Source organism: Physeter macrocephalus, chromosome 18 (genome assembly GCF_002837175.3).
Source record: "Physeter macrocephalus isolate SW-GA chromosome 18, ASM283717v5, whole genome shotgun sequence".
NCBI lineage: Eukaryota > Metazoa > Chordata > Mammalia > Artiodactyla > Physeteridae > Physeter > Physeter macrocephalus.
Genome location: NC_041231.1, coordinates 36,207,030 through 36,220,433, shown reverse-complemented (window position 1 = coordinate 36,220,433; position 13,404 = coordinate 36,207,030). Strand labels below are relative to the sequence as shown.

The 13,404-nt window shown below is 37.3% G+C and overlaps 1 protein-coding gene across 4 annotated transcripts in view; it reads right to left on the bottom strand.

The window, feature by feature from the left end:
• DENND6A (DENN domain containing 6A) overlaps positions 1-13,404 on the bottom strand; it is a 56,130-nt gene that overhangs the window by 27,578 nt on the left and 15,148 nt on the right. For 3 of the 4 annotated variants that reach the window (XM_028478586.2, XM_007119166.4, XM_028478589.2), the window contains exons 2-6: positions 12,956-12,994; positions 12,813-12,855; positions 4,234-4,346; positions 2,077-2,157; positions 479-584 (exon numbers count right to left, since the gene is read on the bottom strand). In XM_028478586.2, the coding sequence (XP_028334387.1) occupies positions 479-584; positions 2,077-2,157; positions 4,234-4,346; positions 12,813-12,855; positions 12,956-12,994 (382 nt within the window). The remainder of the gene's footprint in view (positions 1-478; positions 585-2,076; positions 2,158-4,233; positions 4,347-12,812; positions 12,856-12,955; positions 12,995-13,404) is intronic. The other variant, XM_028478587.2, reaches the window with a different exon arrangement.

Genomic DNA, 13,404 nt, shown 5'->3' with positions numbered 1-13,404 from the left:
GGAAGGTAGAAGGCAAAAGTACTGAAAATATCTTATATTTCACCAGATATACACCTATGTTCTAGGATATAAATTGGTTAATACATGTTTTGAAAGCAACAGAATAATAGGTTTAAAGGGAGTTTTCCTACTCATTTATTACTGCTAAAATTAGCTACAAAAGCACACCACCTAGCAGAGGTCTTCTCTCTGTATTGAGTGACATAAGGATTTCTGTTTGACAGTACTCTGAGTATCAGAATTGGCAACTCAATATTTGCTTATTATTATCCTAAAAAATAGGCATCATCTGTGTTGCAAAAGGAGAAATAAAAGATAGGATCTTTGGTGTTTGTAGGTAAATATGCCAGAATTGTTTTACCTCTCTCTCCTACCATATAGTCCTTAAAATTCTTAACTAATTTTTTTTCATTCATTTCCAGTAAAAAATTTAAAACTCCTTCATAAAGGTACCTAACTCACACAATGTTTAACTTACCTGCTTCCAAATAAGGTTCATTCTTTTCAAAATACTCTGGTGCTATCTGTTTGAGCACAGTGTGAAAAAAATGCATATAAGGTAGTTTGCTGATCAAAACCAAGGACTGGAGGGAAAAAAGAAACAATGTTTAATTTCTTAATGATTATAATTTAAGTTTGCCATTTCTTATATAATCAATTACTAACAAGCCAAATTCAGCAAAAAGTGTGGATTTTAAAATAAAAAGGCTTTTACTGTAGATGGTTAAAAGAAACAAAATTATAGTGGCAGAACACCAAAAGTTTAACCTTATTACTACATTTTAAGAGCATAAAGACACATTCACAGATTTTCCTGCTGTGCAGGAAAAAGAATTTCCTATAAACAAACTAATATCATGGATAATTCCAAAGCCTAGCTACTATTGTTGTCAGCAAAGCAATATTAGGAATTAGCCAGGTGAACTCTTCCTAAAAAGGAAAGCGCAAATTGTGATGCTTTTTCAAACTAAGACCTATGGCTGTTATATTTTAGAGTTCAATGGTTTTAGCCACATTCTTACAAACTGTGACTTTATAGTTTGTGACCACTTCAGATACAGATTATGCTGACTTTTTTAAAATCTATTTTTCTTGAAAACTACTTTTTATCTTTCCATTAAGCATCAATTAGTGGTCAGGGCATGTTCTGGTTACAAAAGGTAAAGGTATGTCCCTGTTAGCTGGGATTAAATTGGAATTAATTGATATTTATATATATATATCTTTAGAAACAAAAACTGTACATTTAGAGTGGGAACAATAATGATTAAGATGTTGATCAAGTATATTTACTAGCTCTTCAAAAAAAGATATTACAGGCTTTTATTAGCTGTAAATATGTTACAATCTGTTTATTCTTTCCCTTATTCTAAAATGTGAAAATTAAACAGATTTTTCTGAGTTTTGACAGTTTCATACAATAACTGTAACTTACTGTCAGGAATCTAGCACAGAGATAGCAGGAAGGCAAAATTCAATAGCAGTTAAAAATCTAGGGACTTCCCTTGTGGCGCAGTGGTTAAGAATCCAATGCAGGGAACACGGGCTCAATCCCTGGTCCGGGAATATCCCACATGCCGCGGAGCAACTAAGCCCGTGTGCCACAACTACTGAGCCTGCACTCTAGAGCCTGCGAGCCACAATTACTGAGCCCACGCACCACAACTACTGAAGCCCGCACACCCTAGAGTCTGCACGCCGCAACTACTGAGCCCACATGCCACAAATACCGAAGCCCGTGCGCTCTAGGGTCTGCATGCTGCAACTACTGAGCCCACGTGCCTAGAGACCGTGCTCCAAGAGAAGCCACCAAAATGAGAAGCCCATGCACCGCAACAAAGAGTAGCCCCCACTCGCCCCAACTAGAGAAAGCCCGCATGCAGCGACAATGACCCAATGCAGCCAAAAAAAACTAAGGACTGGTGTCTACAATCTAAAAAAAAAAAAGATAAAATATAAATTCTAGTATGTTTAAAGATAAAATAGCAAACACTTTAAAGACTGTTCATTCTAATAATTTCTATTCTTCTAACCACAATGTAAAAATATCTTTCTATTAATGTATATGAAAATTACCTTCTGAAAGTAGCCTCTTTTTAGAGTTTTGTCTCGAACTTGTCGAAAATACACATATCCATAAAAATAGGCAGGATCCTTCTATAAAAGAAGTGACAAATTAAAAAAAAATATATATATATATAGCCATCCTTTCTTATTAAAAGCAGGTTCCTTTATAAACTTGAACTGAGATATGAGGTACACACAAAGAGCTAGTTATGCTTTTCCACCAATGCAAACAACAATCATGACAATAACTGGCAGACAAAAACCTGCTAACTTGCCCAAAGATGAAATAATCATAACTAAAGTACTAAGGTCAGATTTTACCCCCTATAACTTACTCTGTTTATGTTCTTTATTCATATCTGTGGTAGTTAATAGAAGTTAGGAAAACAATCAAATTCTGTTTTCCCCAATGCTATATTTAGTTTTTAAAAAATTCTACCTACAATTCTGAGTTAGGCATCAGTCTTATGAGGTATCCTAATGCAAAATTTCAAAAGAGAAAATAAAAGGAGTTAAATGCCAATCTGAATCTTACATAGACCGTTATATTTTTACCCAACAATAATGACACACTGCAATATTTATCAACATCCAATTTGAAAGGTCCAAAAAACTTACCAAGTTTTTACATCCTAATGGAATAAACTCTGGCCCAGTTCCTTATTTGATTGTTATTCTTTAAACAAATATTTATTGATTACCTACTTTGAACAAGGCATTATGTTAGAAAAGATAAAAAGATGTGTAAGACACAGTTCCTTAAGGAGATCACAAACTAAGAGCGATAAAAAAAGTACAAAAATGACTAGTATGTGATAGGAGGGCAGGGACCATGCAAAAAGCACAAAGTGTTACAAAGAGGCCAAGGGGGAAGAGGTTACTTCTGTCTATGGCGATCAGTATTTTGTGGAGGCAGCTGTTTTTCAGTTGCGCATTGAAGGATGGATATGATTTAAACAAAGACAAAGACATTTAAAGTTTAGACGGCCAAGAGTTTGAGCAAAACCACACAGAGATAGCAAAATACAAGCTACCTCAGGAAAAAGCATACAGTTCAGTTTAGCTAATATATGGCACATGTATAGAAAGGAGATTAAGCTGGAAATTTGAAAGGCAAAGGTTTTATTTTGGAAGGTCCCAAAAGTGAGAACCAGGAAATATTACTATCATTAGCTCTTTATTCATTAAGCAATAAGTAATCATTTTAGATTTTATTTACTTTATGTAATATATATGTACACTTTAGCTGGGAACACTGTGTGATATATTGCACTGAAAAAGACAGAAGATGGACGTCTTTAGGCAAATATTTTTATCCTCAATAGCCCTCAATTCCTTCATTTGCAAAAGGAACTCTCTTGGAACAATATAGGGAGGATTAATAAGATAATATATGCTTATTGATACAATGCCAAGAACATATGAAGCTCTAATAAGTAGTAGCTATTATTATCAGCAGTTGACAGAATATGTTATTAGTGATAGCAAATGGTCATGAAAAGGATAAGATGGCTATAAGAGACATTTCAAAAGGTAACATCTTTGCTAACTGGAAGAGGATTCCTGTCATTAGTGGAACCAGGAAGGTAAGCTGTAAATACTTATTTTAGGCAAAAGATGTCAAGTTCTTATTGGATGTGCTAATAGGACATCCAGATGGAAATGTTCTTCATTCAGTTAGAGATAAAAGTATGAAGTACCAAACAGAAATTCTACACTCAGGAATCATCTGAATTATTAAAATTGTTTTTAATAAACAATAACTATAAACCAAAGCTCATTCAAAAATCAAAAAGAGACAACAATAATTCTACTATAAAGCAGGTAGGGATTACCACAGGGAATCTTCAACTCTGGGTGATATTTACTGGTATACTACCACCCCACTTCCACATCTAAACAAAGAATTTTAACATGTGAAAGAAAATTAATTCGACATTCTAATTTCTATAATTCACAATGGTATTATGTTTTAAGAATAGTAACTTTATAAAGTCTCTTTCACTCACATGCTAAATCCTTATGAATTAGACTCAGGAAATGCAGCAGTACAATACAGTAACAAAACAAAAGCACAATATTTCTGAATGCTATAAGAGGTAACTGAGTAACTGAGTTCTAAAGTTTCCTCTCACATAGACATTATTCTATTACTACTTTTCCAACCTTTAAGTAAACTGGTAAATCTTTCTCAAATTGATCCAGGAGACAATGCAGTGACACCCTCCTCCCAGAAGACTGCCGAAATCTAAAACAAAACTGGGTATCTCCAAGACAACCTAATGAAAACAAAAATGAAAGAAATTAAGGGCAGCACAGTATAACATTTATTTATCCAGTTTCATCACATCTTAGAGCTAAAGGGGTCCTATCAATTACTGAAACACATTCTATCATGCTTTAGAGAAGAAAAAAGAGATCCTGACAGTTCGACTTGCTCTAAGCCATCTTTGCTAGTTAGAGGCAAAGCCATTAGTAAACTATGCATCTTAACTCCTATGTCCCTCTACTGTTTTTCCTATTCCATTTTCTCTATGTAATTAAAACTTTTTGAAAACTGTGTGCATGTAATGTTGATTCACAAACATAATTATGAGCAAAAGAAGCCAAATACAAAAGAACACAAATTGTTCAAATCCATTTACATAGTTCTTTTTTTTTTTTTTATAAAGCAGGCAAACTAAACAATAGTGTTTAGGAATACATGGTTGGGTGATAAAACTATAAAGAAAAGCAAGAAACTTATTACTATAAGAATCAGTAGAGTGATTTGAAAAGATACATGCACCCCAATGTTCATAGCAGCCTTATTTACAATTATTTACAATTACCAAGGTATGGAAGCAATCTAAGTGTCCATCAACAGATGAATGGATAAAGATGATATGATACACACACACACATACACACACACACACACACACACACACACAAATGGAATACTACTCAGCCATAAAAAAAGAACAAAATTGTGCCATTTGCAGCAACATGGATGGACCTGGAGAGCATTATGCTAAGTGAAATAAGTAAGACAGAGAAAGACATATGTATGATATCACTTACATGTGGAATCTAAAAAATACAACAAACTAAGCAAAACTAACAAAAAAAAGCAGATTCACAGATATAGAGAACTAATGGTTGGTTACCAGTGGCGGAGGGGCAGGGAATATAGGGGTGGAGGAGTGGGGGGTACAAACTACTGGGTGTGAGATAGGCTACAAGGATTATTGTACAACACAGGGAATATAGCCATTATTTTGCAATAACTGTAAATGGAAGGCAAACTTTAAAAATTATATTTAAAAAATTTTAATAAAAAGAAAAAAATTGAAATAAAAAAAAGAATCAAGATAGTGGTTACCTTAGGCGAGGGGGAGGGAAATACTGTTTGGGAAGAGACATGAGGGGGCTTTTGCGGTATTGGCAAAGTTCTATTTCTTGACCTTATATGTGTTTTAGATTTCACAATGAGAATTTAAAAAAAAAACATAGCAGACTCAGGAAGAGCCCAAGTAATAGACTTACTATTTTAATCATTTTAATTATAAAGTTTTTAAACTTCAATCATTTTAGCAAACCTCTTAAAATATTACCTAAACTGTCAGGCAATAATTACAAAAAACTGTAAATACTCTAAAAAGTGAAAGACACAAGAAGTAGCCTGTCACCCAAATTCTTCCCAGTTACTGTATTTAGAACTAATGAGATTATATTAAATACAAAATGTGCTCAAGACTTTATTACACACAGAAGTACTTATATTTCTTTAGCACAATCAAGTTCTCAAAAAGGAAGCAGAAACTTGATATTATGTTTAAGTTTTTAAAAAAGCAACTCAGTATGTATACCTAAATGCAATTATAGAAACTAGTATTTCTTTGGTGGAGGAGGGAAGAAACAAAGGGGACTGGAGGGTGAGTCAGTTCAGTTTCTTTGTCATAGCAGATGGTTCAAAATAAGGAAAACAGGGCTTCCCTGGTGGCGCAGTGGTTGAGAGTCCGCCTGCTGTTGCAGGGGACACGGGTTCGTGCCCCGGTCCGGGAAGATCCCACGTGCCGCAGAGCGGCTGGGCCCGTGAGCCGGGAAGATCCCACGTGCTGCAGAGCGGCTGGGACAACAACAACAACAAAAAAAAAAAAAAAAAAAAAGGGAAAACACATGAGACCTGAGATAATGGAAAATACTCCTAGCATTGTTTTAGTTCAACAGATTTATACACAGATGGTTCAGTTTTTCTCTTCAGAAGACAGAAAGATCCACTGAGAAGTACACACTAATTTCTCTGAGACACTTAGCAAGATGTAGCAGAAAAAATGCAATGGATTTTAAGAAAGATGTATGCCCTCTGGAAAATATAAGGAATGCTGAGCTTTGTGGAAAGAAAGTAATGAAGCTGCCATAGCCTTAAATCCCAACCCACCCCTGGCTCCACTCCCAAACCATCATGCTGTAAGAACTTTCCCATGACCAGCTGTACCTGCAAGCTGTACAGAACTGGTCAGGAAGCTAGTTCACCAGGTCAAAAAGGCTTTAACCATAGTGTCTTTGTGAAGTGAGGTAAATGGTTCCCATTTTATGTTTCAGAAGTCTGTTCCCTCACACACACAAGGTTACTAAAGAAAAACCAACTCTTTATCTGGGTAGACCTTTGTTCTCCATCCTGACCTCACTATTAACGGGATAGGAAAAGAGGTGTTACAGATTGGCAACCAGGTTATTTACATTTGTCTTGCAGAAAATGATACCTGTGGAGGGCAGGGCAATCCTGATAACCTACAACCTCATCAAAAATAAATCTACCTTGTTAGTATGACCCATCCAATTTGCCTGTTTAACAGGAGAGTGCACCTCTACATAAGCAGTATAATGATTACATATGAAAGATGGTTAAATGACTGTGCACATGAGGGAAAGGTTATAATCTGAGGAAAAAAGAACCACAATCAATGGGATCTAGTCCCAGGTCCATCAATAATTAGCCTTCTAGAAGTCACTTAGCCTAAGGTTCTCAATTTCCTTGTAAACAAAAGTTAAGGGGCATCATAAGATAATCTCTAAAGTCACTTCCAGCAGTAATATGCAATAATTCTGAAATAAATCTCCACAACTGACCTACGATTGTACTGAGTTCCAAGCATCTTACCCACTGTATTCACTAAGAAAACGAAAGACCTATAAAGATCCAAAAAGACCTAAAAGTTATGCTATGTGCACCATAGCTTTCTGATTATTAACAACAACAAAAAAAAGGTAAAAAGCTTTAATGGAAATTACTTTTTCTTCACATAAATCAAGGAATAAAGATTTATACAAATTTTAAGATTAAATGACAGCTCTCCAAAGAAAATACATCTTCACGTGGCTTCTTGACTAAGAACCACATAAACTCTTGCCCTGATAAAGCAGCAGGGATTAAGGAAACAGCAAATTTGCTGAGCAAACCCCAACAGCTTGAGGAAAAGTTCCACTTTAATTAATCTAAGATAATCTTTACGAGCCCAGAAAACAGAACTAATAACCCGACACTTTTTAAGCCATGAAAATTCCTGTAACCTTCCCCCAACTTCCTTTTCCAAACAACTAAGTTCTTACAACAGAAATCAAACAGAATCCCAGGTCAAAATTATTTTCATTATTTTGTCTTTCAGAAGTGATTATCCACCCTTTCAATACATGAATTGAGCACCAATTTCACTGAATGCTCACTCTGTGGCAGGCACTGTCCTAAACACTTTAGATACATTAACTCATTTGGTCTTCATGCTTCTCACGTAGGTCCCATTATTAGTCCTGTTTGTGAGGAGGAAACCAAGGCACAGAAAAGTTATGTAATCATCCAAAGAAATAAATCTGCTAAATGGCAGAGCAAGAATTTGAGCCCATGACGTCTGACTCTGGAGCTGGTGTTCTTGACCATTACATCATACTGGCTCTTTCAAGTCAAAATAGACTTCAAAAACACCACTTCCACTAATATGAAATATCCAGAATAGGTAAATCCATAGAGACAGAAAGTAGACAGGTGGTTGCTGAGGGGGAGAGGTGGGTAGGAGGAAACTGCAGCAGCAAGTTTCTTTTTCGGTGATGAAGATTTCCTAAAATTGACTTCGGTAATAGTTGCACAACTCTGAATATACTAAAAATCACTGAATTGTACATTTTACATGGGTGAATTATATCTCAATAAAACTGTTTTTTGTTGTTGTTTTGTTTAATTTTATTTATTTATTTTATTTATTTTTGGCTGTGTTGGGTCTTCGCTGCTGCACGCGAGCTTTCTCTAGTTGTGGCGAGCGGGGGCTACTCTTCGTTGTGGTGCAGTGGCTTCTCTCATTGTGGAGCACGGGCTCTAGGCGCGCGGGCTTCAGTAGTTGCGGCACATGGGCTCAGTAGTTGTGGCTCACGGGCTCTAGAGCACAGGCTCAGTAGTTGTGGCACATGAGCTTAGTTGCTCCGCGGCATGTGGGATCTTCCCGGGCCAGGGATCAAACCCGTGTCCCCTGCATTGGCAGGCGGATTCTCAACCACTGCGCCACCAGGGAAGCCCCTGTTTGTTTGTTTGTTTGTTTTTAAATGCTACGTCACTGCCAACTGGAGCAGATCAAAAGCTTCTATTCTTCACTTAGAAAACGAAGTCCTGAAAAGCATCCCTCCAACTGAAGAGTTGCTGAACTCACTGGTTTCTGGGACACTCACTGGTTTCACGGCTCCTCCTAGGCGAATGCCATGTGGTAAGCCACAAACAGCTCTCCTTCCATTTTAAAATTATCAAGGGCACAGATGATTTTATCCTTTACATCTGCCAATCAAACCAAGACTGCAAAGCTATAGATAAACAGAAGACACTTTCCTGTTTCAAAAATATTACTTGAGGGGCTTCCCTGGTGGTCCAGTGGTTAAGAATCCACCTGCCAATGCAGGGGACACAGGTTCGAGCCCTGGTCCGGGAAGATCCCACATGCCGCGGAGCATCTAAGCCTACGCGCCACAACTACTGAGCCTGCACTCTAGAGCCCGTGAGCCACAACTACTGAGCCCGCGTGCCGCAAATACTGAAGCCCACGCGCCTAGAGCCCGTGCTCTGCAACAAGAGAAGCCATGACAATGAGAAGCCCACACGCTGCAATGAAGAGTAGCCCCCGCTCGCCACAACTAGAGAAAGCCCACGCGCAGCAACAAAGACCCAACACAGCCAAAAATAAAAACAAATAAATTTATTTTTTTTTAAATTACTTGAGATTTGAGGGAAAAGAAGCTTAAATATTTCTTCTAAAGGGAAAAGACAACTTCAGACTATTTTTTTAAATTGATTTATTTGGTTGCGTCAGGTCTTAGTTGTAGCAGGTGGGCTCCTTAGTTGTGGCAGGTGGGCTCCTTAGTTGAGGCTCACGGGCTCCTTAGTTGCAGCTCACCAGCGCCTTAGTTGCAGCATGAGAACTCTTAGTTGTGGCACACATGTGGGATCTAGTTCCTGGACCAGGGATCGAGCCTGGGCCCCCTGCATTGGGAACACAGAGCCTTAACCACTGCACCACCAGGGAAGACCCTTGATCAGTTTTGTTTTTGTTTTTGTTTTTTAAATAAATTTATTTATTTATTTATGGCTGCACTGGGTTTTTGTTGCTGTATGCGGGCTTTCTCTAGTTGCAGCGAGCGGGAGCTGCTGTTCGTTGCAGTACACAGGCTTCTCATTGCGGTGGCTTGTCTTTGTTGCAGAGCATGGGCTCTAGGCGCATGGGCTTTAGTAGCTATGGCACGCGGGCTCAGTAGTTGTGGCTCGTGGGCTCAGTAGTTGTGGCTCATGGGCTCTAGAGCGCAGGTTCAGTATTTGTGGCGCATGGGCTTAGATGCTCCACAGCATGTGAGATCTTCCTGGACCAGGGCTCAAACCCGTGTCTCCTGCATTGGCAGGTAGATTCTTAACCACTGCGCCACCAGGGAAGTCCCAGAGTATTTTTATATTAGCGGAAAACAGCTATAGAACAGTTCAGAGTAAGACTAAAATAAAACATGAGACCTTAAGAGCTAGCCCCATCCCTGGCCTTCAGCTCTATGTAGTCACCCTCTCTGTGATTAGAGTTGGAAATGCTGAGAAGCAGGTGTTTAGACCAGGGCTTCTCAAAGTGTAGTCCATAGAGTGATGCAAGTCCACAAACTCTTGTTACAATACATGACAAAATAAACACCCAAATTGAGAATACACACTTAGAAACCCTTATAGCAATTTGATATTGCCATGACAAATTTGGACTTTTATTTTGTATGCTTTGGTTTTTCTCCCTTTCATTTTTCTAATAATTCATGTACACAGCATTTTATAAAAGCACTGGTCCACAACAGATTGGAAATTCTTAAAACACCCAAATGGCCCTTCAACGCAGATGAGTGTGAGAAGCACTCCTTTCACCACTGGGAAGCGTAAAGTACAGGACGACGTCCCAGCTGTTTACATAGAAAAAAATCTGTTGAGACAAATATTATCTGCACATCTAATCCACCCAGAACAGGATCAATATTTCCCTCGGATTCATCGTCACTTGAAACTCATTCTACTAATGCTAAGTTTTCTCTCTGGCCATGTTTAGAGCATAGTGATTACAGTCCTTGGATACCCATCACAGCTTAAGACTCAGGAATGCATATATCCAGATGATATTAATGGTAAATAATGAGAAAAATATCTGACAAATATTTATTAGAGAGAAAACATTCTTTAAACTTAGGCTCCTAAAGATAAAAGCCACTCAAATGGAACAAAAAACTGAAAGCTAAAAACAAACAAAACAAAACTTTTTCTAAAGTCACAGTATCTAAGGTGTGTGGGGGTAGGGGGTGGAGGAAGTGGAGGACTGGCAAATCCTCCCATTGGGAATCCCCAAAGTATTCTTCTTTATCTGTATAACTTACCATAGAGTCTAAATGCTGTTTTACTTTTTTTAAGTGTGCACCGTGGAAACAAAAGCTAGGTTATGATTCTTTCCTAAAGACTGCTCTACTGCACCTTCTGTAACAATAAAGCTATCTTGGGAAAAATTAAATCCATTTCAAAGTTGGCATAGTACTAATTCCAACTTCCATTTAATGAACACATAAGTGAAACAAACTATTTGGATAATCACAATTGAGAACAGTGATCTCAAATACATATAAATGCACAGTCTCTTGCTGTCTAGATTAATATTCATCCGTTAAGATGGCAAGGTGTCTATTTTTAAGATCTTTTGTTGACTTAACTTCTAAGTACCAACCATACTTTGAATAAAATGAACCACACTTCCTTTGATATGCAGCTTATAAAAAAGGCATTACAAAACATCTGTAGGTCATTCAAATGCCTAAAATACTGAACAAATTGGGTTTTTTTTGTTTTTTTTTTTTTGGCTCCACGGAGTCCTAACCCCTAGACTGCCAGGGAATTCCCTGAACTAATGCTCATTTACACAGATTTACACTTGAGTTTAACTTCCAATAAGAAAATGACTCATACAGAGACTAACTACAAAACTAGAAATAAAAAAGACTATCAGACATCATACAATTAACTTCTTAGTCTTGATGCTCATGTAGAGAGGTGAAAGGGAGAGAGCCATGAAAACCAGCCATGACCTGAAAAAGAAGAGTGTGCAGTATAATCACATGAAGTCAGTTCATCCTGTAATCCACACAACTCACCTGACCTTGAGTCATGGAAGTCCAATCCAATACTCACTACAATCAGAACTACATGTGTGCACTTTGTAAGGCAAATGTTATCCGAAGTAAGGGGAGATCCTATAAGACCGCTGTATCATTATCTCGTTAACAGACAAAACGTGAAAAGATTCCAATAATTCCAGGTCAAAACAAAAGCCGTCCCAGAATCGCTCAAAGCCATCTTTTTAACTAAATCTTTTTTTTTAACATATTTCATGAAAGCTGAGTTCCAAAACTATAGGAAAAAATTCTGCAAGCATTTATAAGGAAAAGAGAAAATGCTTTAAAAAGCTAAAATGTCAAGTCTCCCAATTCAGATTATCTAAACTAAATTAACAGTATTTTAGAAGTAACCACAAAAGGAAAGGGAACTGAAGTGCCTTTGCTTCATAGGATTCTAAATGTGTGGTCTAAGAAGTTAAGTGTTCTGGTCACTGTAAGCCTGAAAAATTATTTTCAAAGTGAAACACAAAAGGTAATCTGAAAGATATCAACTTATAGGACCACACAAAGGAAGAACTTGAAGGAGACCAGCAAAACCAAGCTTAATAATAATAGCAAACACTTATAAAGTACTTGCTATACCCAAGCACTATTCCAAATACTTTATACATACTAACTCACATAAAGTATTGCAAATAATTGATGGCCATGCTTTATAACCATGTTTACCCTGATTTTTTTTTTAAATCCCTGCTTTTACAGAGTTCTTGGCAAGCTCCCAAATCCTAAACTAAAAGAAAACTGCCTAATATAAATCCTCAAACATACCAGCGTTGATGATATTCAATCTCTTCATTATTTCAACAGTTCATTGCTCCATGATGTTTTACCTCATTACAAGATAACAGCTATTTTAAAAGCTGAATCAACGAAAATAAGTAAGACACGACTAGGATCATAAAAGTAGGAATCAAAATCACTAATCTGTTAGGATGAAATTGAGTTTGCATTCTACTATGCTATTTCAATTAATCTTCATATATTAAGAGTATAATCAGTATTCTCAGTATAAAATTCAACAGAAACACCACATGAAAAATAGTTACCTGAATTTGAATCTGGAAAAGACAAATAGCAAATATTGGTTTTCTGAAAAAGAAAACAAAAACTATATATGCTGACATATATACACCAATAAAAACAAACAGAAATAAAACAGTAAACTATATAGGGCAATATTTTTACTTACTTCTTTATCAGTAAGTTTGGAATGTTGAGGATAAATTACCTGGGAGAAGAAGAGTTAAATTTTGTTAGACAAATATATGGAGTATATATTGTAAACATTAGCAGGTACTTCTAAAATACTAGTCGGCTGTGAACAAATTGGTTTAAGAAACAGTTCACAAATTTAACAATGAAACACAGGAGAAACTGGGAGAATTGAGGAGGATTTACATTTGGCAAAAAAAAGTTTTGACTCAAAGTTATCTCTAAAACTTGGTGAAATTTTGAGTTATCAAGAATAATTTGGGGGCTTCCCTGGTGGCGCAGTGGTTGGGAGTCCGGCTGCCGATGCAGGGGACACGGGTTCGTGCCCCGGTCCGGGAGGATCCCACATGCCGCGGAGCGGCTGGGCCCGTGAGCCATGGCCGCTGAGCCTGCGTGTCCGGAGCCTGTGCTCCGCAATGGGAGAGG